Raw genomic sequence first — 24,799 nt, forward strand, 5'->3', positions numbered from 1 at the left:
CGATCCAAAACCATAGACTGTAAAAAGTCCAAAACATACAAAAATGCTACAAAATGTGCAAGAATGAATTCATACGAATAATTGTTTAACAGTACTCTGTTATATTTTAAAGGATACATCTCTAACTTTATTAATTATATAGTATGTGTTTGATATTGTCCAGACCCCTTTCCTTGTACAAAAGAAAGTATAGCTATTAAAAACTGAAAGCAAGTGGCGCGGTGAGAGACGAGCCAATCGCGCTCAACCAACTCTGCAGATGGTGATTGGTTGACACTTTTTACGGGGCGTGGTGCACTTACGCTTATTCATAGTCAAAACTACGTATATTCTTCGAGCCTTGAATAGTCCCTCTTCTAAAGCAAAAGGAAATGACTACGCAAGTGCACTAACGCGATGACGTAGAACGTCTCAGGAAATATCCTGTTGGGTCTCTCAATTGAGAGAAGCGCACCACAAAGTCATTCAAGATGGTGTTAGAAAGTATCTCCAGGATTATCAAAATACAACTTCCAGCCTACCTCAAGAAACTGCCCCTTCCAGAAACAATCGGAGGGTTTGCGCGACTGACAGGTATGTGTTTCATCATCATACAAAATGTCACAAGCGTAGGTGGAAAGTTACGCGGGCATGCCTGCATAGAAAGAGTGATGTATGTGTCTATGTTTTGCATCTATTAAACACTAAAATAACGCATTAATAAGTAATTGGTTGCCTGCACGTGTTTCTGGGTAGGAAAAATACATGTTTTTGTATTATCTTTCACCTATTTTCATAGAATACCATGAAAAGATTCTCAAGAACCAGAGCTACTTTTCAAGTGATTCTATTTTCTTATACAAAGTAACGATCAGTGTCTATTATTTTAGAAATGTGTGAAGAACTAAACACGAAAAGCATCTGATAGCATGCTTTGCCTCTAAGAGGCATGATTTATTGTAGTATTATAGAGGATGACACACGAAATGCAGAAATATTTGCATCTGTAAGTTAAATATGTTAGAGTTGTTTGTACAGACACCTAAAATGACCTATCTTAAGGGTCCAGCAACTGTCACTGTAATGCAACAGTTCATCTCTAATGCACATGTGTGCAAATATAAAAAGTGTATTAATCACTGAACATTACTTTACCTGACATGCACTTATTTTTCCACTGTAGGCAGAATAGCTCTCATTATGTAGATTGTTGTCATTAAGTTTATAATAAGTTCTAACAATGTGTCTCAGTTTCAGAGTGGTTGCGGCTTCTGCCATTATTGGGGATTTTGGCTCTGTTGGGTTATCTGACCATCCGGCCCTTCCTCCCCAAGAAGAAAAAGCAAAGAGACAGTCTAATAAATCTGAAGATCCAAAAAGAAAACCCTAAAGTGGTGAATGAGATCGACATAGAGGACCTGAGGACTCCAAATGTTTGTTACTGTCGCTGCTGGCGATCTAAAACGGTAGGAATGCCTGAGAGAAAATTTTTTTAAGTAGACAATCAATTTATCTTGGTAATATTAAGTGGGTGATATTTTTTTCCTAGAACTTTTGCAGTAAAGTGGTTCAATGAACTATCAAAACATGCTATAACAGCACCAAAGGGGGGAAATGAACATGGAACAACTAAATTCTGACTTATTGGCACAAAACAAAACCTTTAATTAACGTTATACTTGGAGCTTTTTTTGGAGAATATATATATATATATATATATATATATATATATATATATATATATATGTAATGAAAAATGTATGATATGACAACTAATTAACTGATAATTTGTGTGGGAAAAGGTGTGATTTTCTGCTTCCTCTTTGAGAGTGTGAGTTTTGTTAAACACCTTAGTGTGCCTAAGAGCCACTGTCACTATCAGCACTTAATTTTTTCTTTCTTATCTTGCAGTTTCCTGTTTGCGATAAATCGCACATAAAGCATAATGAGCTAACGGGAGACAACATTGGTCCACTTATTCTTAAGAAGAAGACCCTGTAGCCCACCTGTTTTGGCTCGGAGTGGCATTTTTTTTTTTTATGCATTTTTTTTTAACTTACTGTAATTTGTTTGTTATACTTACCCCAAACTCTTTCCAATTTATTGTGTAGAAATACAGAGCTGTTAATTCGGACTGTAGTGCTCAATATATTGTGGTTGATTCATAGATTAATTATTTTGATTTATGTTTTGTTACATTGTTGTGTGTTTTATTTTTGTTGTTATACATGGCAAATGTAGCTTGACTTTTGTGTGCAATATAATAGGACCATGAGGAAAAATGACGGTTATCGTCGCTAATCAATCTTTGTGGCCATGGAAGTGTCTTTTCCAATCTTAATCTACATCTAGATTCAGTTTTAACTAAGTTGCCTTGTATTAATACTATTTTATGTGCGTTTGACATTTTGTAAGACAACAACAACAAATTATACTTTTAACTTTTCAATGTGAAGTACATTATTAGGATTTGCTTTTGCTTTTCGTTTTCTACAGCATTATTCCTAAACCGACAATAGTTCTAAAATGTTTGCTAAATTATTTTAACATTTTCAAGTGCAGGATACTAAACTTGATTTTTGTTTGTATACCTACAGACATTTCCCGTTGCACTTTGGTCACAGCTATTGTTACACATCATTCATATATTACAACATGTATCATAATGTGACAAAGAAATGTGCCCTTTCTCTGTCCACCTGAACCAACATGCTTCGACAATTACAATTCATAGTGTGTGTGCCATTCTTCATATTCAAAGTTATAAATAGTTGACAATACCAATCTTTTTTTCTTGTGCCACTTGGTTTTGTATTTGATGGCTCTTGTTCATAGATGTTTTCATAAAAATTACATTTGTATGATAACTGGAATGTGCCTAATAACTTTTATAAAATAAAAGGTAACGAAACTTGTTTTATCTTCCTGAAAATTCTTTTTACTGTTTTTCTGAGTGTGACTGATGAATGTGATGCCATGAAACAGTCTATTTATTTCTTCTGTGTACTTTTCCTAAAACATAATAGTGCAACTCCACTACAAATGCTCCATGTCTTTAAAGTAACAGTGATGCTTATTTACATCTGCTTTGCCTTAGATTATATAACAAGATATGCTTCCAAATGCAAGCAGGGGGTTTTGCTTGTCATTTACTAACAAGACATGTCATTCATTTCCAGCAGCAATACATCTACAAATTAAAATAACTACACATGCATCATACTATATAAAAATAAGGGTATAACAGTAGTAACTCTTAACAGTAGTCATTTAAAAGCTTAAAGAATGACTGTATGCAGCATTACCAATACTCTATTTTGAAACAAAACCACAAAACAAAATCTTGTAAAAATTCAAGCAGTAAACTTAATCCACTAAGTGTTCCCTTCACGTGAGTCTATAACATTCAAATACACATTTTATGAAGAAAAAAAAGCATGAAAAATGTTCACAATAAATATGGCTCATGAAAAAAAAAACATGATGAACTGTGCAAAGGGAAATACATGATTTTTCTTTCTACTTCTAATTTGAAAAAAAGAATCTCTAACCTTTCTTTAAGTCCTAAAATTACTTCCACTGTAAACTCAAAATGTAATTGAGCACCAAACTGACTTCAGAATATTTGCAGCTACAGTATTTGACTACTGTATGTGCAACAGGGTTGACAAGGTACCTGCAAAAACTCTGAATCTCGGAATGTAGGTCCATGACTATGTTCGGAATACTACAAAATATGAATTCTGTAAGCCTACATACTCAGATGAAATACTACATTTGCCAAAATGTATGTATCCTGCAACTTGACCTTCCATTTCCAGGTTGATTGTTGAACTGAAAGAAACCTCTTTATATCCTCTTTATCTGATCAGACTGCCAGATACTGAGACATTTAAAAATTAAAAATGTTTATGTAGCATACTTTCTAAAAACCTTTTTACTGGATAGTATTGGGACCGTTCTTTTTGGTGCCATCAGCCAAAGACAGGCTGTGTGACATTTTAACAATAACAATGGAACTAGAAAGCTGTATACTTTATATAAAGCAAAGTAAAAGCAGCTAGTGTTCCATTGTGAACATAGTCATGACAACACTGGCCACTACATGAGTTTCTGTAACACTAATATGCAGTCGCTGCAGACTAATACTGTAAATTAATATCTGGTATATTTCTAATTTTAGAAATACTATCAACACAAATATAAGCCAGTTAGAAAAAAATAATATTCATGAACAACAGTTTTTGCACTCGATAGTGCTAAAAATGATCAATCCTTAGCATAACGTAATCCTTTAAAATCCCACGTTTTAGAGGAGAACAAGAACTTGAAATAAGAAATGTTCTGAATGATATTCATTCACCTTAGAAGGTAAAAAAAACAACAAAAAAAAACGTGGGTTTCTTCATCTGAAAAGCCACTGCCCACTGTTGCACTCTGAGTTCAGAGGGTTGTAGTAATACTGAGTTTGAGAATCAAACTTTGAGGACAAAAGGGATGATCAGCAGCCTTGGACGCTGGGGTGTCACTTCCCAGAAGCATTCCAGAAACATCACAGGGCACTTTCATATGTCACCGGTGTCCCTGATGCAGACAAAGCACCTTGACTGACAGCTGCAATTCAGAAAATGACAATTAAAACAATGCACGCATTTAATACAATGAAGAATGTTTGTACTAAGCTAGTGACAGATTTCAGTAACATATATCTATGTAGATTGTAGACGATTTATTTACGCATATATGTAGCTGTCAAAAGTTTGGAAACATTAACTTTTTTATGTTTTTGAAAGAAGTCTCTTATGCTTACCAAGGCTGCATTCAAAGATGCAGTAAAAACAGTACTATTGTGAAATACTATTACGATTTAAAATAATTGTTTTCTATTTTAATACATTTTAGAATAATTTATTCCTGTGATGACAAAACTACATTTTCAGCATCATTACACCAGTCTTCAGTGTCACAGATACTGTGTGTGCTAATATCATTTTTGCACAAAACACAGGTTTATGAATTTGAAGCAAACTGAATCTACTGGTAATTAATTAAAGGGGCTGGAGCATTTGATTTATTGTCCACAATTTAACACATTAGCAAAGTTGAGAGACAGCATTGTACAAACAATAAAGCAAACCCAGAGTAAAACAGGACAAAGGGTGACCTGCTAGCATGCAAATTCTCCAAGCTGTGGTGATACATTTCCAGGTGCATCTCATGTGGCTTGTTAATCAAAATGGATTAGTTGTCATCCACATTGTGTGACTTTATATATATATATATATATATATATATATATATATATATATATATATAAAAAAGTCTTCAAACTTTTAAGGCATTATCCTAACCATCATATTTCATATCATTTTATTGAGCATGTGAATGTATAGATAGCAGCTTAACGGTAAATAATGTTTCGCTTTTGTCGCAATTGTAAATAATTTCGCCACTGTAGGCCATTCATGATGCAATGAGAATTACCATAGTAACTCACATCATCGTTCAGGGAAAAAACGGGAAAATGTACGTGTAAAAACACTAAGGAAGCATGTTGAGAGGGGTGACGAGAATTTATACAGCAGTGAATAAATATTACATTTGATTACCTTTTTCAACTTCTGTATATGAAAACTACAGTTAGACCAACATGAAAAGCACTGTTTATTTCAATTGTATATTTTGTATGTTTGTTATGTATTTGTGTTATGCATATTGAATGTTAAATGGATCCAATTCATGTTCAATTAAGATGATTTGATGATGCAGACTAGCTAGTATAAATTAATGCATGTGTTTTTGAACTTTGCTAATTTAAAACATGATCAAAACAGTCATCTATTGTAATCTTTGTTTGTTAAAATCAGTATCGGACAAAAAAATACTATTGCTGCATCCCTAATATATACGGTACTGGTCAAAAGTTTGGAAACATCACTACTTTTAATGTTTTTGAAAGAAGTCTCTCATGCTCACCAAGGCTGCATTTATTTGATCAAAAATACAGAAAAACAGTTAATTTTGAAATATTATTAATTTAAAGCAACACTATGTAGTTTTTCAACCTTCATAATATATTTCCAAGACCCTTGAGATGGTACATCGACTTACAATAGGTTGAATGACAGGTCTGCCATAGCCTAACAGTGTCTGTATCGCTTTTACTGGCACTACGTAACTTCGGGATTCAGGTAGTAACCCGAGCACAAAAAGAACTACAAAATTCGACTGCTTTACGGCATACCTCACTTCCCCCACCACCCTCCTCTTCCTCAAATTCTGACATGAGAGCCCAACTAGCGTTTGTTTGCCGTTTGTATGTTGTTGCCATGGCTGAAGCAGCAACTAAAACGAAGAAGGCAAAGGTTTTGTCGGAGGAGACTAGAAAAAGAAAAAGGGATAGTGACAAAATAAAGTGCCGGACGAGGACCAATATTGGTCCAGCGTTCGCTCGCTGGCGTGAGCTAAAGGAGGAGGAGGGGTGCCCGAACGATGCTTACCTGGCCGTCATGCTGTTGGACTAGTAAATATATTGCTTGCATACTATCTCTATTTTTTCTAATTTTTGTCTACCTGGCCATGTTACGGAATCTATCTGGTCCTCCATTTATCTTCATGATAGTCATGTTTGTTTATTTATTTTTCAAAGTTGCAGATTCATCTATGGTTGCTTGATATTATAATATTGACGATATATGGCTATTACCTACCACACAAACATTGAATTGAATTAACATATCTATTATTTAAAACAGTAGCCAATTCATGAATGTCAGTCATGTGACCTCTTACGTCATCCGCTCTTTTTCCAGTTGACTGCCGCCATCTTGAGTACCTGACACACATTAGCTATCTAGCTTGCTACGATTTAGAGCTTCATATGGATACAGTAAATGGCTACGAAAGACAACATTTCGCACCTAGATTACCACCAAAATATCATCGTTAGGGTGTGATCTAGAGACCTGCGCGGGACTGTTTTCTTCATCCCGCTCCAGCCCGCCGAATTTCGGACCATTACCGCCCGCTCCCGCAACGTATGTGTTACACTCCCGCCCGCTCCCGCAATATGTACAGTTGTGTCCAAAATAATAGCAGTGTGTTTAAAAAAGTGTGTAAAGCTCAAAATCCTAATAATAACTTTTATTTCAATACACAAAAATGCATTGGGAACACTGCACAATCTATTCAAGATCAAAACATGAAGAAAAATTTATGAAATTTGTTTTCACTTTATAGAAAGTGAAGAAAAGGGAATATCAGGCTGTTCAAAAAAAATAGCAGTGTCTGCATTTTTCTTTAAAAAGTCAAACATTTACTGTATAAACTGAAAAATGCTCGAAGATTAAGCTTTCTAGTGTATCACTGAACTAATATTTAGTTGTATAACCACGGTTTCTGAGAACTGCTTCACATCTGTGTTGCATGGAGTCGACCAACTTCTGGCACCTATGAACAGGTATTCCAGCCCAGGACGATCGCACTACAGACCACAGTTCCTCTGCATTTCTTGGTTTTGTCTCAAAAACAGCATTTTAGATGTCACCCCATAGGTTTTCTATTGGATTAAGGTCCGGGGATTGAGCTGGCCACTCCATAACGTTAATCTTGTTGGTCTGGAACCAAGATGCTGCTCGCTTACTGGTGTGTTTTGGGTCGTTGTCTTGTTGAAACACCCATTTCAAGGGCATTTCCTCTTCAGCATAAGGCAACATGACCTCTTTAAGTATTTTGATGTACTCAAACTGATCCATGATCCGTGGTATACAATAAATAGGCCCATCACCATGGTATGAGAAACATCCCCATATCATGATGCTTGTGCCACCATGCTTCACAGTCTTCACAGTGTACTGTAGCTTGAATTCAGTGTTTGGGGGTCGTCTGACAAACTGTCTGCGGCCCCTAGACCCAAAAAGAATAATCTTGCTTTCATCAGTCCACAAAATATTGCGCCATTTCTCTTTAGGCCAGTCAATGTGTTCTTTGGCAAATTGTATCCTCTTTAGCACGTCGTTTTTGCAACAATGGGACTTTGCGGGGGCTTCTTGCTGATAGCTTGGCTTCACATAGGCGTCTTCTAATTGTTGCTGTACTCACGGTTAACTTTAGATCTTCTTTGATCACCCTGGAGCTGATCATTGGCTGAGTCTTTGCCATTTTGGCTATTCTTCGATCCATTCGAACGGTAGTTTTCCGTTTTCGTCCACGTCTTTCTGGTTTTGGTTGCCATTTTAAAGCATTTGATACCATTTTAGCTGAGCAGCCTATCATTTTCTGCACTTCTTTATAAGTTTTCCCCTCTCCAATCAACGTTTTAATCAAAGTACGCTGTTCTTCTGAACAATGTTTGGAACGGCCCATTTTATTCAGATCTTAAGAGAGAAATGCACTATAACCACCATGTACAGTCCAGTACTGCCTTCGTCCTTAAATAAGGGTCACTTATTGACACTAGTTTTTTCACAGAATGATTAACCTCACTAATTGAACTCCACACTGCTATTATTTTGAACACACCCCTTTCAATTAATGATTCAATTATACAGGATTAGCAACATACATGTCATGACTGTTGGGTCTGTTGTTTTTCTATTACTCTACTACACCTAATAGTAAATTATTTGCCATGTAGAAATATAATCTCTACCAAAAACAGTGATTGATCTGGTTAGTGATGTTGGACTGCTATTATTTTGAACCCAACTGTATGTCCACTCCCGCCCGCACCCGCAAAACTGGTTAGAATTTATTCCCGCACAATAATAGAGATGCATTGATTTTGTGTCTTCTCTCGTACCGCAGGAAAAAAAACACGTATTTGTATTGCTATTATTAAAGAGCTTCATGGGGTTGTTTACATCGTTTCCCTGGCCTGCATCTGACGCACTGATAATTAAAAGATAGTCGTATCTTAGGATCAAATACAATCATGTATTTGTATTTATTTAAATCTATTTTTCCAAATGTATTTTTATTTGATTTTTTTATTTAAATGTATTTATTTATTTTTTATTTATTTGCTGTTTTTCTAGCTATTCTTCTACATCTTCTAATACATTTAGATAAATAGATTTAAATAATTACATACAAATACATGATTGCAGATCTTTTGAGGGTCCCTCTTCAACTTCTTTCTGAAATGAATGAGCCTTCGTTTTCTGGGAAAACATCTTTCTACAATAATTAAAATAATGAAAAGGACAGGTAAAAACGCACTGTTGTGGACCTATCACAGCAAATATGATGCAGCAAAGCAAAACAACACCCCGAGAGGGAAACAAATATAGCCTACCACAAGAAAATACAGTAGCCTATACAAAACATTCAAAAACATCGCTGTAATTGACAAGTCGGAATCGGTGATAATACATCAATTGTCAATGTCAATATATATATATATATATATATATATCATAAGTACATTTGTCACAATGAACAAAGTCCAGTTCCTTTCCATCTTTGTCACAAACAATTGAGAAACTTCTCCAAATGTCAGACTTGCCTTGCTTACGTTTTGTGCTGTAAATACCTCGTTTGAGGTTCTTTTCCACGTCATTTATTGACATCTCATTCTCCACTAGGCTACCTCCCGATCCCGCAGGGTTTTTTTTAGCCGCCCATTACCGCCCGCAGCAAAGTTCAAACCGCCCGCTCCAGCGAGATTTGCGTTGGGTCCCGGCGGGACTCAATCCCAATCCAGCCCTCTAGTTTGACCCTTACGCGATACCTGATGCGTAGTAGTTACTTCCAGCCTCTGACATTTGACTAGCAGATTTTCTCTCAATTCTCTCTGTTTGTTTCACTTTATACATAACCAACTTTGTTTATGTAAACCTTGTGTGTATTTGACAGTAACGTTAGCGCAATAAGACTAGAAAGATAACTTGGTTCAGACGGAGGCGCCAGAAATTCAACTGATATAACGTTAATGCACGATACTAACGGTTCGACATTTCTTCAAAAGCAGATCGTGGAGATATTTTAATCGTCCACGGCGTTAGCTCATTAACAACAATATATTTACATCCACTCACCACAGACAAAATGAAAACTGCACAGAGAGTTTGCACACACAAACCACTGTTATAACATAAAAGCAAGCAGATACTGCGTGCATGGTTTGGCATGATATGACTGAATGCGCGCAAAGTGCGCTCCCTTAATTCCTAAAAAGCTGACATCAGTTCATCGCAATCTCACACATCTCTGTTATTATCAATGAAGCTGACTGCACAATAAATCTTTCATAATATATACACTTTGTTTGTTATAATTAGAGGGTTTGCCAGCATACAGAATTCAGCTCTGAACAAAAAGTCCGTTTTGAGCGGTCAGGGGATTCTATCCAAAAAGCTTCTGATTGGCCTTTGCGTTCAAGAAATCAACACATATATCTGTGATTGGCTAAATCGCTCAACGCTGCAAAGTGCAAACATGTTATAAAAAGAAACTCTGGCCTGTAAATCGTTTCTAAATTGTAATGTACAAAAATGTTAGTTTTTATGTTTTATTCATAGATATTTCTAGTTTGCGGGAGTCCCGCGAATCGTTTTATTCTCCGCAACCCGCACACACAGATTGAGTGCATTACCGCTCGCACTCGGCCATCAAATCTAGTCCCACGCCGCGCTCTATTGCGTTGGGAGTGCACGTCTCTAGATCAAGGAACCGGCCCGAGGATAGTGACGGGAAATATCGGGTCGGGCAGATAATCTAAACTCTAGTTCCTTTGCGACTGACGTATCGATCTTGCCGAATTAGGTACTCAAAATGGCGGAAGACAAGTTTTAGAAGTGAGTGACGTCAGTGAGGAGACGTTGCTGACATCATCTGATATTCATGTATATAGGCTACTATAATGACGGTGGCTTGTAAACGTGAGCTACGTGATCTTTTGGCGTTTGAAAAAAAATAAAACTCATGAAATTATATTCATATGACATGCTGAAATATATGCCAATGTACCTGGGATGAAGACATTTCACACACAACACTGGCAGTCTGCCCGCGAGAACTCAAGACAGTATCGGCTTGTCAACAAATGCACACGTGTATCGCCTTGTGTAACCATGACAGATTTTACAACAGTAGTAGAGGACAATACTGTTTCCCAGCTGTAGGAGGACCCCGAGAGCAAAAGTTACTTGTTATTGCTTTAAAATAATAGTTTTCTATGTTAATATAATTTAAAATATAATTTTGTGATGCAAAGCTGAATTTTCATATATATATGGACGCATATATACACTCACCTAAAGGATTATTAGGAGCACCTGTTCAATTTCTCATTAATGCAATTATCTAATCAACCAATCACATGGTAGTTGCTTCAATGCATTTAGGGGTGTGGTCCTGGTCAAGACAATCTCCTGAACTCCAAACTGAATGTCAGAATGGGAAAGAAAGGTGATTTAAGCAATGTTGAGCGTGGCATGGTTGTTGGTGCCAGACGGGCCGGTCTGAGTATTTCACAATCTGCTCAGTTACTGGGATTTTCACGCACAACCATTTCTAGGGTTTACAAAGAATTGTGTTGTAGGGTATGGACCAATCAGACACATACTAATTATTCATTATATACAAAGGTTTATGAAACTCCTCACACAGCCCAAATGAACAAACACAAGGGCAGAAACAGTGTCATGTTACAGGGCATGACAAGGAGATTTTACGACCTCCGAGGAATGTGGCCACATACTCAAGAGAGAGACTATGAAACAGAAACCCTCTTTAAAACAGACTTTGCTTGATTAATCATAGACTAACTGATCTATAAATGAACATGCATAAAACTGTGAAAGAAACAGTGTAAATGGTTTACTGTCTCGTGTACTATTAGGTATATATTATGGTATGTATCCTGGTATACAACAAACTAACGATCAATGTAACCTCACCTGTATAATGCCTCCTACCTAACTAATCCTCATTTAATGACTCACACTTTGATGTACATCACCTTCTTCTAGAATGCAGTGTGGATGTGTTATAGCTATTTTAGCATTAATGAAGGTATAATCTTGCTAGGGACAAAGATCCATAAATCAACTAAGAGCCACTTTCCCTCTCAGACATGTCCCCTTTCTGATTGGTCGAGTTCAACCCTTAGGGGAGGATCTTCTCCAGGCCTTATTAGAGACAGTCCACATGTGACCTCCCTCTCTTAGTTCTTTCATCCAGCCGCAACACTGTTCTGGTGATTCTGGGGAACCCCCTCCCCCTCCACGGGGGCCCCACGGCCCAGCAGGCCTCGATTCCAACCAGATATGGGCTCAGGCAGGAGAGAGATGACTCTCTCACAAAGAACCAAGGACAATCTCAAGAGTTTTGTAACAAAGACTCCAACCAACAACGACTCCAATCACCCATCCTTCCGACTTCCTCACTTCTCCTGGGTGCTCGGCGTGGCCTCAACAGAGTCCCAGGCCTTGACCAAACCAGCCATGCGTTCCTGGAGAAAGAGAACGCTCAACCAACTTCCACTTGACACTGCCGGAACCATCAACGACTTCAATTTTCAACAACTTCAAGAATTGTTCCCATTACAAATGCAAGTATTCAATTCAATGAAATGTGAAAATGAAATTCTGATGGTTCTTCTCATAGACCCTCTTCCGGTTTCCAATTTCATCCTATCACTAACCTATTTATGTATTCATTTGTGTATGTTGTTTAGTTTATTTATATTCATATAAATATCTATATTTAGTTAATAAAACTTGTACATAATATGTATTTGGTTCTGTTTTGTTTGCAATACAAGTCACTTTACGATCACGGTTTTTGCTACTGGCTCAAAGTACTGTACAGGTGAAGAAATAATTATTCTTCGGTGGCCATGGAAGATACCCTTTATTAGAATAAATTAATAATCAAAAGAGTTCGTTGGAAGAACTGATTAATTGATTGTAATATTAATTCAGCCACATCAAGTTAATCCAATTAACTGACCCAAATATTTATAATTAATAATAACAAGATATTATTGATTATTAATATTTCCAAAAAGCTGAGTTCCTTATAGTGTGAAAGGGGAAAAACATCCAGTATGCGGCAGTCCTGTGGGCGAAAATGCCTTGTTGATGCTAGAGGTCAGAGGAGAATGGGCCGACTGATTCAAGCTGATAGAAGAGCAACTTTGACTGAAATAACAACTCGTTACAACCAAGGTATGCAGCAAAGCATTTGTGAAGCCACAACACAAACAACCTTGAGGCGGATGGGCTACAAAAGCAGAAGACCCCACCGGGTACCACTCATCTCCACTACAAATAGGACAAAGAGGCTATAATTTGCAAGAGCTCACCAAAATTGGACAGTTGAAGACTGGAAAATGTTGCCTGGTCTGATGAGTCTCGATTTCTGTTGGGACATTCAGATGGTAGAGTCAGAATTTGGCATAAACAGAATGAGAACATGGATCCATCATGCCTTGTTACCACTGTGCAGGCTGGAGGTGGTGATGTAATGATGTGGGGATGTTTTCTTGGCACACTTTAGGCCCCCTAATGCCAATTGGGCATCGCTTAAATGCTACGGCCTACCTGAGCATTGTTTCTGACCATGTCCATCCCTTTATGGCCACCATGTACCCATCCTCTAATGGCTACTTCCAGCAGGATAATGCACCATGTCACAAAGCTCGAATCATTTCAAATTGGTTTTTTGAACATGACAATGAGTTCACTGTACTAAAATGGCCCCCACAGTCACCAGATCTCAACCCAATGGAGCATCTTTGGGATGTGGTGGAACGGGAGCTTCGTGCCCTGGATGTGCATCCCACAAATCTCCATCAACTGCAAGATGCTATCCTATCAATATGGGCGAACACTTCTAAAGAATGCTTTCAGCACCTTGTTGAATCAATGCCACGTAGAATTAAGGCAGTTCTGAAGGCGAAAGGGGGTCAAACACAGTTTTAGTATGGTGTTCCTAATAATCCTTTAGGTGAGTGTATATATATATCACGCATTTGCTGCAAATTTAATGGTTGTACATTCATGATGTGAATCTCCCATTGCAGCACATCCCAAAGGTGCTTTATTGGGATTGCGATCTGGTGACTGTGGAGGCTATTTGAGTATCATGAACTCATAGTCATGTTCAAGAAACCAGTTTGAGATGATTTAAGCTTGTTGTTTATATGGCACATTATCCTGCTGGAGTAGCCATCAGAAGATGGTATACTGGTCATAAAGTGATGGACATGGTCAGCAACAATACTCAGGTATAGGCTGTGGTGTTTAAATGATGCTCAACTGGTAAGAGGCCCAAAGTGTGCCAAGAAAATATCCTCCACATCATTACACAAGCAGCAGCCTGAACCACTGATACAAGGCAGGATGGATCCATGCTTTCATGTTGTTTACACCAAATTCTGACCCTGAAATTTGAATGTCACAGCAGAGACTCATCAGACCAGGCAATGTTTTTTCAATCTTCTAGTGTCCAATTTTGATGAGCCCGTGTGAATTGTAGCCTCAGTTTCCTGTTGTTAGCTGACAGGAGTGGCTCCAGTGTGTCTTCTGCTGCTGTAGTCTTGATCTGCTTCAAGGCTGGACGTGTGTTCAGGTCTTCTGCATATTGTAACGAGTGGTTATTTGAGTTACTATTGTCTTTCTATCAGCTCGAACCAGTCTGGCCATTCTCCTCTGACATCTGGCATCAACAAAACATTTTCGCCCACAGAACTGCCACTCACTGGATATTTTCTCATTTACAGACCATTCTCTGTAAACCCTACAGATGGTTGTGTGTGAAAATCCCAGTAGATCAGCAGTTTCTGAAAATATTCAAACCAGCCCGTCTGGCACCAACAACCATCCCATGTTTAAAGTCACTTAAATCACCTTTCTGTCCTATTCTGATGCTTAGTTTAAATTTCACCAGATCGTCTTGACCATGTCTACATGCCTAAATGCATTGAGATACTGCCATGTGATTGGCTAGATATTTGCCTTAACGAGCAGTTGAACAGTTGTGTCAAATAAAGTGGCCAATGTGTCTGTGTGTACAAATATCTCACCCCACTCAGGGTTCTTTGGTTTCTGCAGGAGTCGAGGGCCGAGCAGGCTGATGATGAGCGCTCCAATAGGAGCAGTGATAAGAATGGACAGCACAGCCACAGTGAGGACATCCATGCCATACTTCTGCAGCTCAAGGTCATTCTTGGAGCGTGCCATGTCTAGAGCTGTAGAGCCAATGGCAGCCTAAAACCAATGACATAACGGGATTGCTCTGTTAGGAACTTACAAATGCATTTCATTTTTATTTGTCATTTAGCTCACTCTTGTCCAAAGAAACAGAAGGAATGGGTGCAGGATAAAGACAATAAAACAAAAGTAAAATAGAAGGTCTATTTGTTATACTGGCAATTTTACCTGTACTGTGGCTTTCGGCATCCAGGCTAGAGCAATAAAGACTTTCTCTTTCAGGTTAAAGCCAGCTCGCAGTACCGAAACAAAAGTGATGAGCAGCCGTACCGTGAGTGCGATGAGCAGAGCTGCTATACCCAGAACTGAAGACATATTACATTAGAGAAGATCAACTGCATGTTTGAAACACTACACATATGCAAATGTGCACACTGCTTACATCCCAGTTACTTTAGGGCTTTTCACACTGTGCTTAATACCGGGTTATCGTCAGTCTAAGCCCTGCTTTTAACCCTGTTTAATGGAATATTTTCACACTTGTAATTTAGAAGCATGGTTTTTACCCATAGATATGAATCCTGAGCTGGAATGCTCCAGAGCTGGTTTAGCACTGCTTTTGCGCTGACGTTGGGGTGCCAAACGTGTGCAGTGTGTACCGATGTATGTTACGGCTAAATGCTTAACAACCGACAACCAATCGTGTGCCTTATATTCATATACTTTGGACTGTCACAGACACACTGCATGTTGTAAAAAAAGCAATTTCAGCATCTGAAGGAAAAATGTTAAATGGTCATGAAAAAGGTGCCAACTGGAGAGAAGAAAAGACCATTTCATTCTTACCTTTATAAGTCATGAAAAATTCAGGAACAACATGATAGTATAGTCGGCGGTGTATAATATGATGGGCAATGCTAGAGCTTTTATATAAACAGGTCACATGCTGTGTTCGTCCAATTAATGACATGACAATCAATGTCACCATAAATATGCAAGTAAGAATGTTAACCCAGAATTTAATATATAGTGTGACATGTCCATTTATAAATACCCAGGATTAATTGTTAACCCCAGGTAATTTATGAGTAACGTGAAGTCTGAAGCAAGATAACCCAGGATTATGTTTACCTGGGGTTTAGAATGACCCAAGGTTAAAGGGATAGTTCACAATTTTTTTTTTAAATCTGTCATTATTTACTCACTCACTCAAGGGAAACTTAGCAACTCTAGCATTTCTTCGCTGATTTTCACTTTTGTTGTCGCATGTTTTCTCAACGAGCTCCCCCTACAGCTGTGAGGCGTATATTTCACAAAACTGTCGTAAAAAAAAAACTCACTTGTGGCACCCTCCTCCCCCTTTCTACTGCTGCTCATGTGCATTTGTTAATATTTGAGCCGGTCAACTTTATTGTGTGAGCTATGTCTACTGAGGTGGGTAATACTTCCTTCACATTGAGGGCGGCGTGTGTGTTTATGTCAAATTGCCGTAAAGCAGTTCGTGTTTCTCACTCGTTCTCGCTTCTCACGAGACTTCCTATTTCCAAATTACCGGGACGTTAGTCCCCATGTTGCAAGGTTGGTTTTCCACCTGGGAACGCTGGGGGGAGCGGGAAAAGTCACCATTTTCACCAGAACAGGTTATTTAACCATCCAAATGATTTCTAAACGGTTTTATTAAGTTGAAATAGTTGCCAAGTTCCCCTTTAAGTTGTTCCAAACCTGTATGAATGTCTTTCTTTTGCTGAACACAAAAGAAGATATTTTAAAGAATATGGGTAACCAAACAGTTGATGAAAAAAATAACTATGGACTCATCAAATGTTTGATTATCGACATTCTTCAAAATATCTTCTTTCATGTTCAGCAGAAGAAAGAAATTCATACAGGTTTTGAACAACTTGAGGGTGAGAAAATGATGGCAGAATTTTCTTTTTTTTGTGTGAACTATCCCTTTAACTACTTCAAGCGTGAAAAGCCCTTTCAAGTGTTTCCCAATAAGCTCTGTTACAAAAACAGCACAGACACTCACACACAGTCGTGATCTCCAAAGTACTAATAACAATCTCAGCACCAATGAGACCAAAAAGAAGAGGCTGGAACACATGCCAAAACCTTTCCACCACCTCCTCCACGGGTGCCTGAAACACACATACATAGAGAAATCAAACCTGTTATGTGATCTTAAAAAAAAACGTGTTGTCACACTCTTATATTTTTTTTAATTCTAATACTTGGCGTTGTTGCGAAAAAATGTGAGTGTGTAAATATGCGAATGAGAAAGAAAGTAGGCAAAATTGAAAGAAACCTCTTTCTAGCCTCTTTATCTGATCAGACTGCCAGATACTGAGACATTTAAAAATTAAAAATTTGAACTTCTCTTTCACAGCTATTTCTGATATTTTAGTAAAATTTCTGTCTTTGGGAGAAGAGATTCAGACCTTATCTTTTCCCCAGCCTATTCCAGCCACAAATGCCAGCACCAGTGTACAAAGACCTCCTGCGCCAGGAATCCCGGCCACATTACTGCCAAACAATGCAAACACAGACAGCCCCAACACCAGAAACGAACGTTTCAGCACTATGTTTCCCTATGTGGAAAGACAAAGCACACAAATCATCAACAATCATGAAACCTGTTACTCCTGACAACATCAACTCCACATCAGGTTTTGAATTCAACATGACCTTAATAATCATAATGTTGCTGCTCACGTACCTGGTCTCTGCTGGGGAAGTAATGCAGAAAGTACCCTAAGGCCACACCAGTGACCGCACCACCTAACACCTCCAGTGGTCCTCTCAGCACATTTAACCACACGGCGCCTGCAGAGGGCAACAGAGAGCACTAATATAAATTGGACCTCTAACAAAGAAATGGCCTGGACTGGGTTCAAAATGTATATCCTTAAATAGGGCTTTTTTTTGTACATTTGTAGTGGTGTCCGAAACCATAGTGGATGTTATCGAGTGCACTCATTCAATCCTGCAATGCACCTGAATAACAAGTGTACAACCAATGTAGAAGATGGTGACAGCTGAATCATCCATCTATTTTCCAAACCACTGCTCCAATCTTGGAACAGCATAATATCAAACAGGTTTAAATACCTTTTTAACTGATTATTATATTGTTTAATAAAGATTTATGCATAGTTCCCATGATTTTTTCATCACAACTGGAGCTGCTCCTTTCGGCGCACTCAGTGGCCAATTTTTTTTACTTGTTTTTGTTCACTCCTTTAAGTAAACTATATCAGTGGACTAATGTAGGGAATAGTGACTGAGGGTATAATGGGCGATTTCGAACTCAGCCCTGGAGAAAGTACACTATCAAAGAAGTATCTAAAAAACATGTTCAGAAACATTTACATTTGTATGCGTTAAGATACAAAATGTACAAATTCTTATATATACACTATTAAAATCTCTTACTGTATTCATTTAATTTAATTCAGGAATATCCTACGTGTATGCTACATTTACTCTTTTGGCGTACCTGTAGCGAAAGCTATGCCCAGGCAGGTGGTGAAGCAGGTAATGGCAATGATGTCATCAACACTGCATGCTGCCATCAGAAGAGTAGGTATACCCTGCTCTAAACCGTACCCTTCCTTATGCAGAAGCAGCATGGACGGAACCACAACGGCAGGAGAAACAGCCCCGAGAACAAACCTACAGAGCAGAAAATCAGAGCTATTGAATTGGTAGCAGCAGACCTTTCAGAGAGGTTCTTATCTTATCAGAAACAGCGGTTTACCCTAAAATAAAGCCCCAGATCCATGGAAGTCCTAGTATTAAATAGGAGACCACAGCCATAGTGGTTGCCTCGCAGGTGAGAGGGAACATGGACAAACGTAAACACACCGCTTTCAGCTTCTTCAGAGCCTGAAACACACATAAAAGTATTATGTTAGTACAAAAAAAAATTCTTACTGTACAACCTTCATTAAATGAAAAGTCTTTATGAGATCGAAATGGATATCAAAAAACAATTGTGTTGGCTGAACTTTGAAAGAATATGAAGGCAAATCTTCTCGGGCTGATGCAGTTTCATACCTTGCCGTCTAATTGCAAACCAGCCTTGACCAGAATGACACCAAGGGCGATGTTCCTCATAGAAGCGGACCATCTAACATCAATGTAAACAGCATCTGTCACCACAGGGATGTTTCTGAGGGTAAAGCCTGCCAGCAGCATGCCTGCGGACACACACAGAGTGAAATAACACAAACAGAAATCCCATAGTTATTCATAACACTGACAATGAAACTGACCACTTTGTCAATACAGGAAAAAAGAATAACACAGTCTGTTTATCTTTGAGCTGTGGGGAAAATTAAATTATACACTACCGTTGAAAAGTGTGGGGTCTGTAGAGCATGTAAAGTTAAAAAAAAAAACTCGTACACCCATTTTTTAACAAAAATAAAGAAAAATATTAGTAATATTGTGAAATATTTTTTTAAAAATGATAATTTCAGCAGCTATTACTCCAGTCTTCAGTGGCTATTTCCATCCAAAGTTGTGGATTTAACTTCAGCAAAATTGGAATATCGCATTAAACATTTGTGAATAAAGCACTGTTTCAATCCCATGTGTTCGAGTGAACAAAATTGTCACTTTCTGGGACATTGGCGCAAAATATCTGTAATAAAATCAGAAGTTCCTGCAAACGAGGAAGAAACTGTGGCTCTGTTTTTGTACATTATAAATTACTCGCACCTCAGTGCGCACAGACGAAATAAACACGATCATGTTATCTTGCGTTCGGAGGCGGATGCCTGGTGCTTGTGATCACAATTGTGTGAGACATGGAGGTAATTATAACCAACCATTTTGATAACAGACTTTGGTTCGGGTGTTTCAGAATAACAAAACAAAGCCAACTTTTGAGATGCTGTGCAAATTAAATTAATCAGCTGGTTAGTCCAGAGTTTGTTTGTTTTTGCGCATTGAGGGATTTATTCAGTAAATGTCATCGTACTTTATGCGCATGTCTTCTTATTGGATCAAAAAATACTGATACTGTACGTTTTTATGCATATTTATAGAATTAATGCACATTTCCATCCAGCATTTTGTAATGCGACAACCCAAAATTCATGAAATGAAATGCATGAAATAGTTGGATGGAAACATAACTAGTGTCACATGATTTGTTGATAAGGTGCTCAGAAACATTCTTTATTAGTATCAATGTTTAAAACAGTTGTGATGCTTAATATTTTTGCGGAATTGATTATTGAATTTATATTTTTTGATAAATAGAAAGTTCAAAAGAACAGCATTAATTTGAATTAGAAATCATTTGTACCATTATAAATGTCTTTACTGTCACTTTTGATCAAAATAGTACATCCCTGCTGATTAATCAGTGTAATTTATTAATTTTTTGAAGTGTAATTTCTTAAAAAATTAAATACAATTTCATTGCCCCCATACTTGTACGTTTTAAATTTCAAGTAGAAATTCTGAGTTAAGGTTCTTATCCAAGTAAGCATCAGAAATACTTTTTTTGTATTCACTACAGAAATATTGTGATAGTATACAGTATATGCTGTGAAGTATGCAGTAGGTTAAATTTCCATCCCTAACATAGACATTATTTTCTTAAGATGCGGTCACATTTACCAAAACTTTACGGTCAAGATCTAGTAATTTTTGATATGAATCTGTCCAATTGCAGTTTTTCGTGAGGGCACTTCACTACTGACCATGGACCTTTTTCCCCCCGAAAAATTTCACTAATGTGACGTCACCTTAAATATGTTAAGAAATTGCTCATACCAAGAAGGGGAGGTAAAGGTGGCAGGTTCGGCAAGTGTATGCGTCCAAACAGCTTTCCCCCGGCTACGGAACAAATAAACAAGGTCACGATGCCAAAGAGATTTCCGCCCGGGAGACATTCCTTCTCTGTAATGGACCACACCACCCCAAACAGCACTGCGGCCATGGTAACTGCAAGAACAAACAGATACTGGGTTCAATCTACCAGCAGATAGCTTAGTGAACATAATACATTTTTATCTACCTTACACCACTGATCAAAAGATTGGGGTCAGTAAGATTTTTTTTTAAAGAAATGAACTACTTTTATTCAGCAAGGATGCTTTACATTAATCAAAAGTAGGGGTTAAACTGATCGTAGGTGATCCGTGATCCGCACGGACCAGGCCCTCACGGTTTCAACATCAATTCAGTACTCGTGCGCTGTTATCTGTGAGCATAGTCGCAAACACAACCGAAGCGCGCACACAAAAGTAGGTACGTTTCAGATAGTGCGCGAACAGCGAATTGATTACTCTTTCGCATCTCTGTGCACTTGAGCGGACACATACACACGAAATAGTGTCAAAATACTCGGGTTGGCAAGTATTGTCGTAAAAAATCATGCAAAGTCTTAAGTGAACATAAACGGTTGAGAAATAAATTGAATGTGTACCATTAATTGGATCCGTGCATTCGCTCTTAAAGTGACAGCAAACCTATAAATAACTACTGCTGTCATTAATGTTACCGTATTTTTCCGAATGTAAGACGATGTTTTTTCTTAGAAATACATCTAAAAAACCAGGTTTGTCTTATATTCAGGTTTAGAATTTTATGTCAATAATACACCCACAACTATAGTTGGTGCCAAATAGATGTAAAACAAGTGTGCCAAGAAATACGGTGTGTCAGAGTGTCATGTAAGGAGATCGCAAGCGCAAAAAGACAGTCTTAAAAACACAAACAGTCAAAGAAAAGCTTACCATCTAATAGCCGTGTGACTGTCACATTTGCGTGCCTTGCTGATGGGACCAGACTTCCCCCGTATATGATTTTAAAATGTAAGACAGTACCCCGTTTTCAAAACTAATAAGATTTCACTTCTACTGTTAATAAAATGTTGGTAGGCTACATGGTTTTCACTATGAGATAGTTAACCTAATTGTTATATAATTCAGATGGGTTAGAGCTTAGTTTTATGGTATGCCAAAAAAAAAAATTTGTTTTAATGGTGATCGTTAATACATTTTACCAGTATTTACCATACTTTCAATACAAAAATTAAATATGAAAAATATGTTCAAATAAAAGCATTTTTATTAATCAAAAAGCTTTTTTCCAAAAGGTGCATCGTCATCTTATAATCAGGGTCGTCTTTATATTTAGAACAATATGTTAATCAAACAACAAAAAACACAGCTTTAACAAAGATTAATCTATATTTAATTTATACAGTGAACACTATAATGTTTTACATTTAGGCCTTATTATCACATTTCTGTAACGGATTACACAACAGTTAGACCTCACTTTATTTGCAACTTTGTTTTATTATATTCATCTATGCTTGTAATTAGTGTATTTGATACACTATGTATTTGTTCACATGTCTTTAATAATTTTTGAACCTTTATTAGTTAGGCTAGTAGTTTTTGTGGTGATATTAAAGTACTTAAAGTATGCTTTAAGTAATAAACGGAAAGCAAAGTTACATTTGATCAAATAAATGTAATCCTGGTGAGCATAAAATAATATATATTTTTTTTAAATATTACCGACACCAACATTCTTGAATGGTAGTGCACATGCAATCTCTACCATCAGGTTTTAGAAGATTATGGACTCTGTTCTAACCTTTGGTGATGACTGCAGCCAGCAAGCCTCTGGGTGGGCACGGGCATAGTCTGCGCAACCTTGGGCAGCATTCGTACGGAGGGTCTGTGTTGGTGTAAGCGTCAACTGAAGACACCGGTCGTGGGACATACGTCGTCTCCTCAGTCATACTCAGATTGGGGCTCTCTGGGCGCTTCGGAACCACAAGGACTGTCTGACTGACAATAAGGTGATGCTGTATGAGAAAATGAAGAGTGAAAAGAGAAGTGAGTGAACGGCTTCTCGAACTCGAAGAAAAAATGTAGGGGTGGGACTTGATTTTGTCTATCGAGAATTGATTGCATTGTCGTAAACACGTCATCAAAGAAGAGAAGAGATGGTTCCACTTTATTATTAAGATGATATTGTTACATTGTACTCAAATAAGTACTGAGTAATATTAATTAACCACATGTTCTTACTATAGAGTTACGTTGAGGGTTTGGTTTAGGGTTAGGTACTTGTAATTACACATAATTTACTGTTATTACTATAGTAAGTACATGTAGTAACTTGTACATCACCTTAAAATAAAGTTCTACTGAAAAGATTTCATTTGAATGAGGAAGTTATTTTGTTAATGATATTAAGTTATAATTTTTCCATAAAAAAATAAGAATTGTCAATTTTGATTTCATGGTGACGTAAACCTGGATATAAACAAAGGATTTGGGGGGGGGGGGGGGGGATGTCAAATGAAAACAAAAATAAGTTAATATAAAAATACATTATTTTTGCTTGACTGCTGTTATTAAAGGGGAACATACCAAAATACTTAAAAATGCCAATGTTATTTTTTGTAATAATTTCTCCAGTCAATCAAACTTTAATTCTGACGAATATGTAAATAACATATTGAAATTTAATTTTAAAAACAGTGCAATATAGAATAATATATTGTCAATACACTCACTGTATTTTATTATATTCATATTTGAATGTACATGAACTACTGATCTAAAGCATTAAAATATTTGTTAATTATCTATATTAAGGCTATTAAAAAGTATGAAATCTTTCATACTGTCCCTTAAGTCTTGAGATCAGCTATGAGGATACATAACATCTCGGCTAGATAACAATAATAAAGGCAACTGTCCCGTTCCATAGAACCAATTTTACAACAAAATAGACAGCATAAAGTGGGGAAGTCTGACTAATAATCAGAATCAGAATCAGAACCTACTTCAGCATGATTTCCCAGGGCGGAGGCTGCATCCTCGGTCCTCTGTGAGTATGTGGAGTGAGCTGAATGAGGTCTAGACTGGGCATCCTCCATGGCACTACACTTCTGCTCTATCTTCCCTCTGGTCTTCCAGCCATTGCACGTGCTCAAGACCGGCTCCAGTTCATTAAAACTTCACCTGTGTGAATATAAATACCTATTACTACATCAACTTATCGATAAAGCCTGCTAAGGTGTAATCAATGAGAAAAAAAGCCAGAGTACTAGTCGGGAAAAGCGACTGGTTTGTTCAACAAGTTAATCGGATTGAAACAGGACTAAACTCGAAGCCTGGGCCATATGGTGGTTTATCAGACTGAAGAGCGTATGGCATATGGTCTCTGTTTATAAGACTGTAGTAAACCACTCACTGAACATCTGAGCATCACTGACATTACAACGGTTTTAGTCCATTTACGCACAATTTTCTTCAACTAATCGACTATAGTGCAATATGTATTCCCCCTCGTTCATGACTAAAGTCATATTGTTTTGCGTGATAGAGACATTGTCTTTTCCTACTTGTGATCAAAAATAAATCAGTTGACATGAAATGAAACAAAATCTCATGCTGAAGTGTCTGTAAGTTTGACGTTGTCAAGTGATTAACCGGCATGTGCAGAGGTCTATACATACAAAAACAAATAATACTGAAAATATACGCGCTTGATCGCAAAATCAGTGGATACATTTAATAAGGATAACCTTTTACCCGGTGGAAACATCCGGAAGTGTGAGTGACAGATGGAAGGTGTTGTTTTACCGTTCGTCCAACCAAAAGAAATAAAATGGT

At 37.5% G+C, this 24,799-nt stretch overlaps 2 protein-coding genes across 5 annotated transcripts; one reads left to right on the top strand and one right to left on the bottom strand.

Moving 5' to 3' along the window:
* Nucleotides 1–296: 296 nt before the first annotated feature.
* cisd2 (CDGSH iron sulfur domain 2) lies at nt 297–2,894 on the top strand. Its single transcript, XM_077246432.1, has 3 exons — nt 297–573; nt 1,231–1,445; nt 1,891–2,894. The coding sequence occupies exons 1-3, from the start codon at nt 471–473 to the stop codon at nt 1,978–1,980; spliced, it is 408 nt and encodes a 135-aa protein (XP_077102547.1). The 5' UTR covers nt 297–470; the 3' UTR covers nt 1,981–2,894.
* LOC143753744 (sodium/hydrogen exchanger 9B2) lies at nt 2,895–24,774 on the bottom strand. 4 transcript variants are annotated; one of them, XM_077246424.1, is made up of 13 exons: nt 24,719–24,774; nt 23,968–24,145; nt 22,764–22,977; nt 20,928–21,098; nt 19,197–19,339; nt 18,898–19,025; nt 18,637–18,812; nt 17,857–17,963; nt 17,579–17,728; nt 17,170–17,278; nt 15,366–15,502; nt 15,011–15,194; nt 2,895–4,593 (listed from the first exon to the last, which is right to left on the bottom strand). In XM_077246424.1, the coding sequence occupies exons 2-13, from the start codon at nt 24,058–24,060 to the stop codon at nt 4,532–4,534; spliced, it is 1,674 nt and encodes a 557-aa protein (XP_077102539.1). In that variant the 5' UTR covers nt 24,061–24,145; nt 24,719–24,774; the 3' UTR covers nt 2,895–4,531. The 4 variants fall into 4 exon arrangements, with proteins under 4 accessions (XP_077102539.1, XP_077102541.1, XP_077102540.1 ...); XM_077246426.1 differs by having other exon boundaries at nt 24,712–24,759; XM_077246425.1 differs by having other exon boundaries at nt 24,378–24,723.
* Between the last annotated feature and the right edge of the window lie 25 nt (nt 24,775–24,799).

Source organism: Siphateles boraxobius, unplaced genomic scaffold (genome assembly GCF_051911475.1).
Source record: "Siphateles boraxobius isolate OS27281-9 unplaced genomic scaffold, OSU_SipBor_1 29, whole genome shotgun sequence".
NCBI lineage: Eukaryota > Metazoa > Chordata > Actinopteri > Cypriniformes > Leuciscidae > Siphateles > Siphateles boraxobius.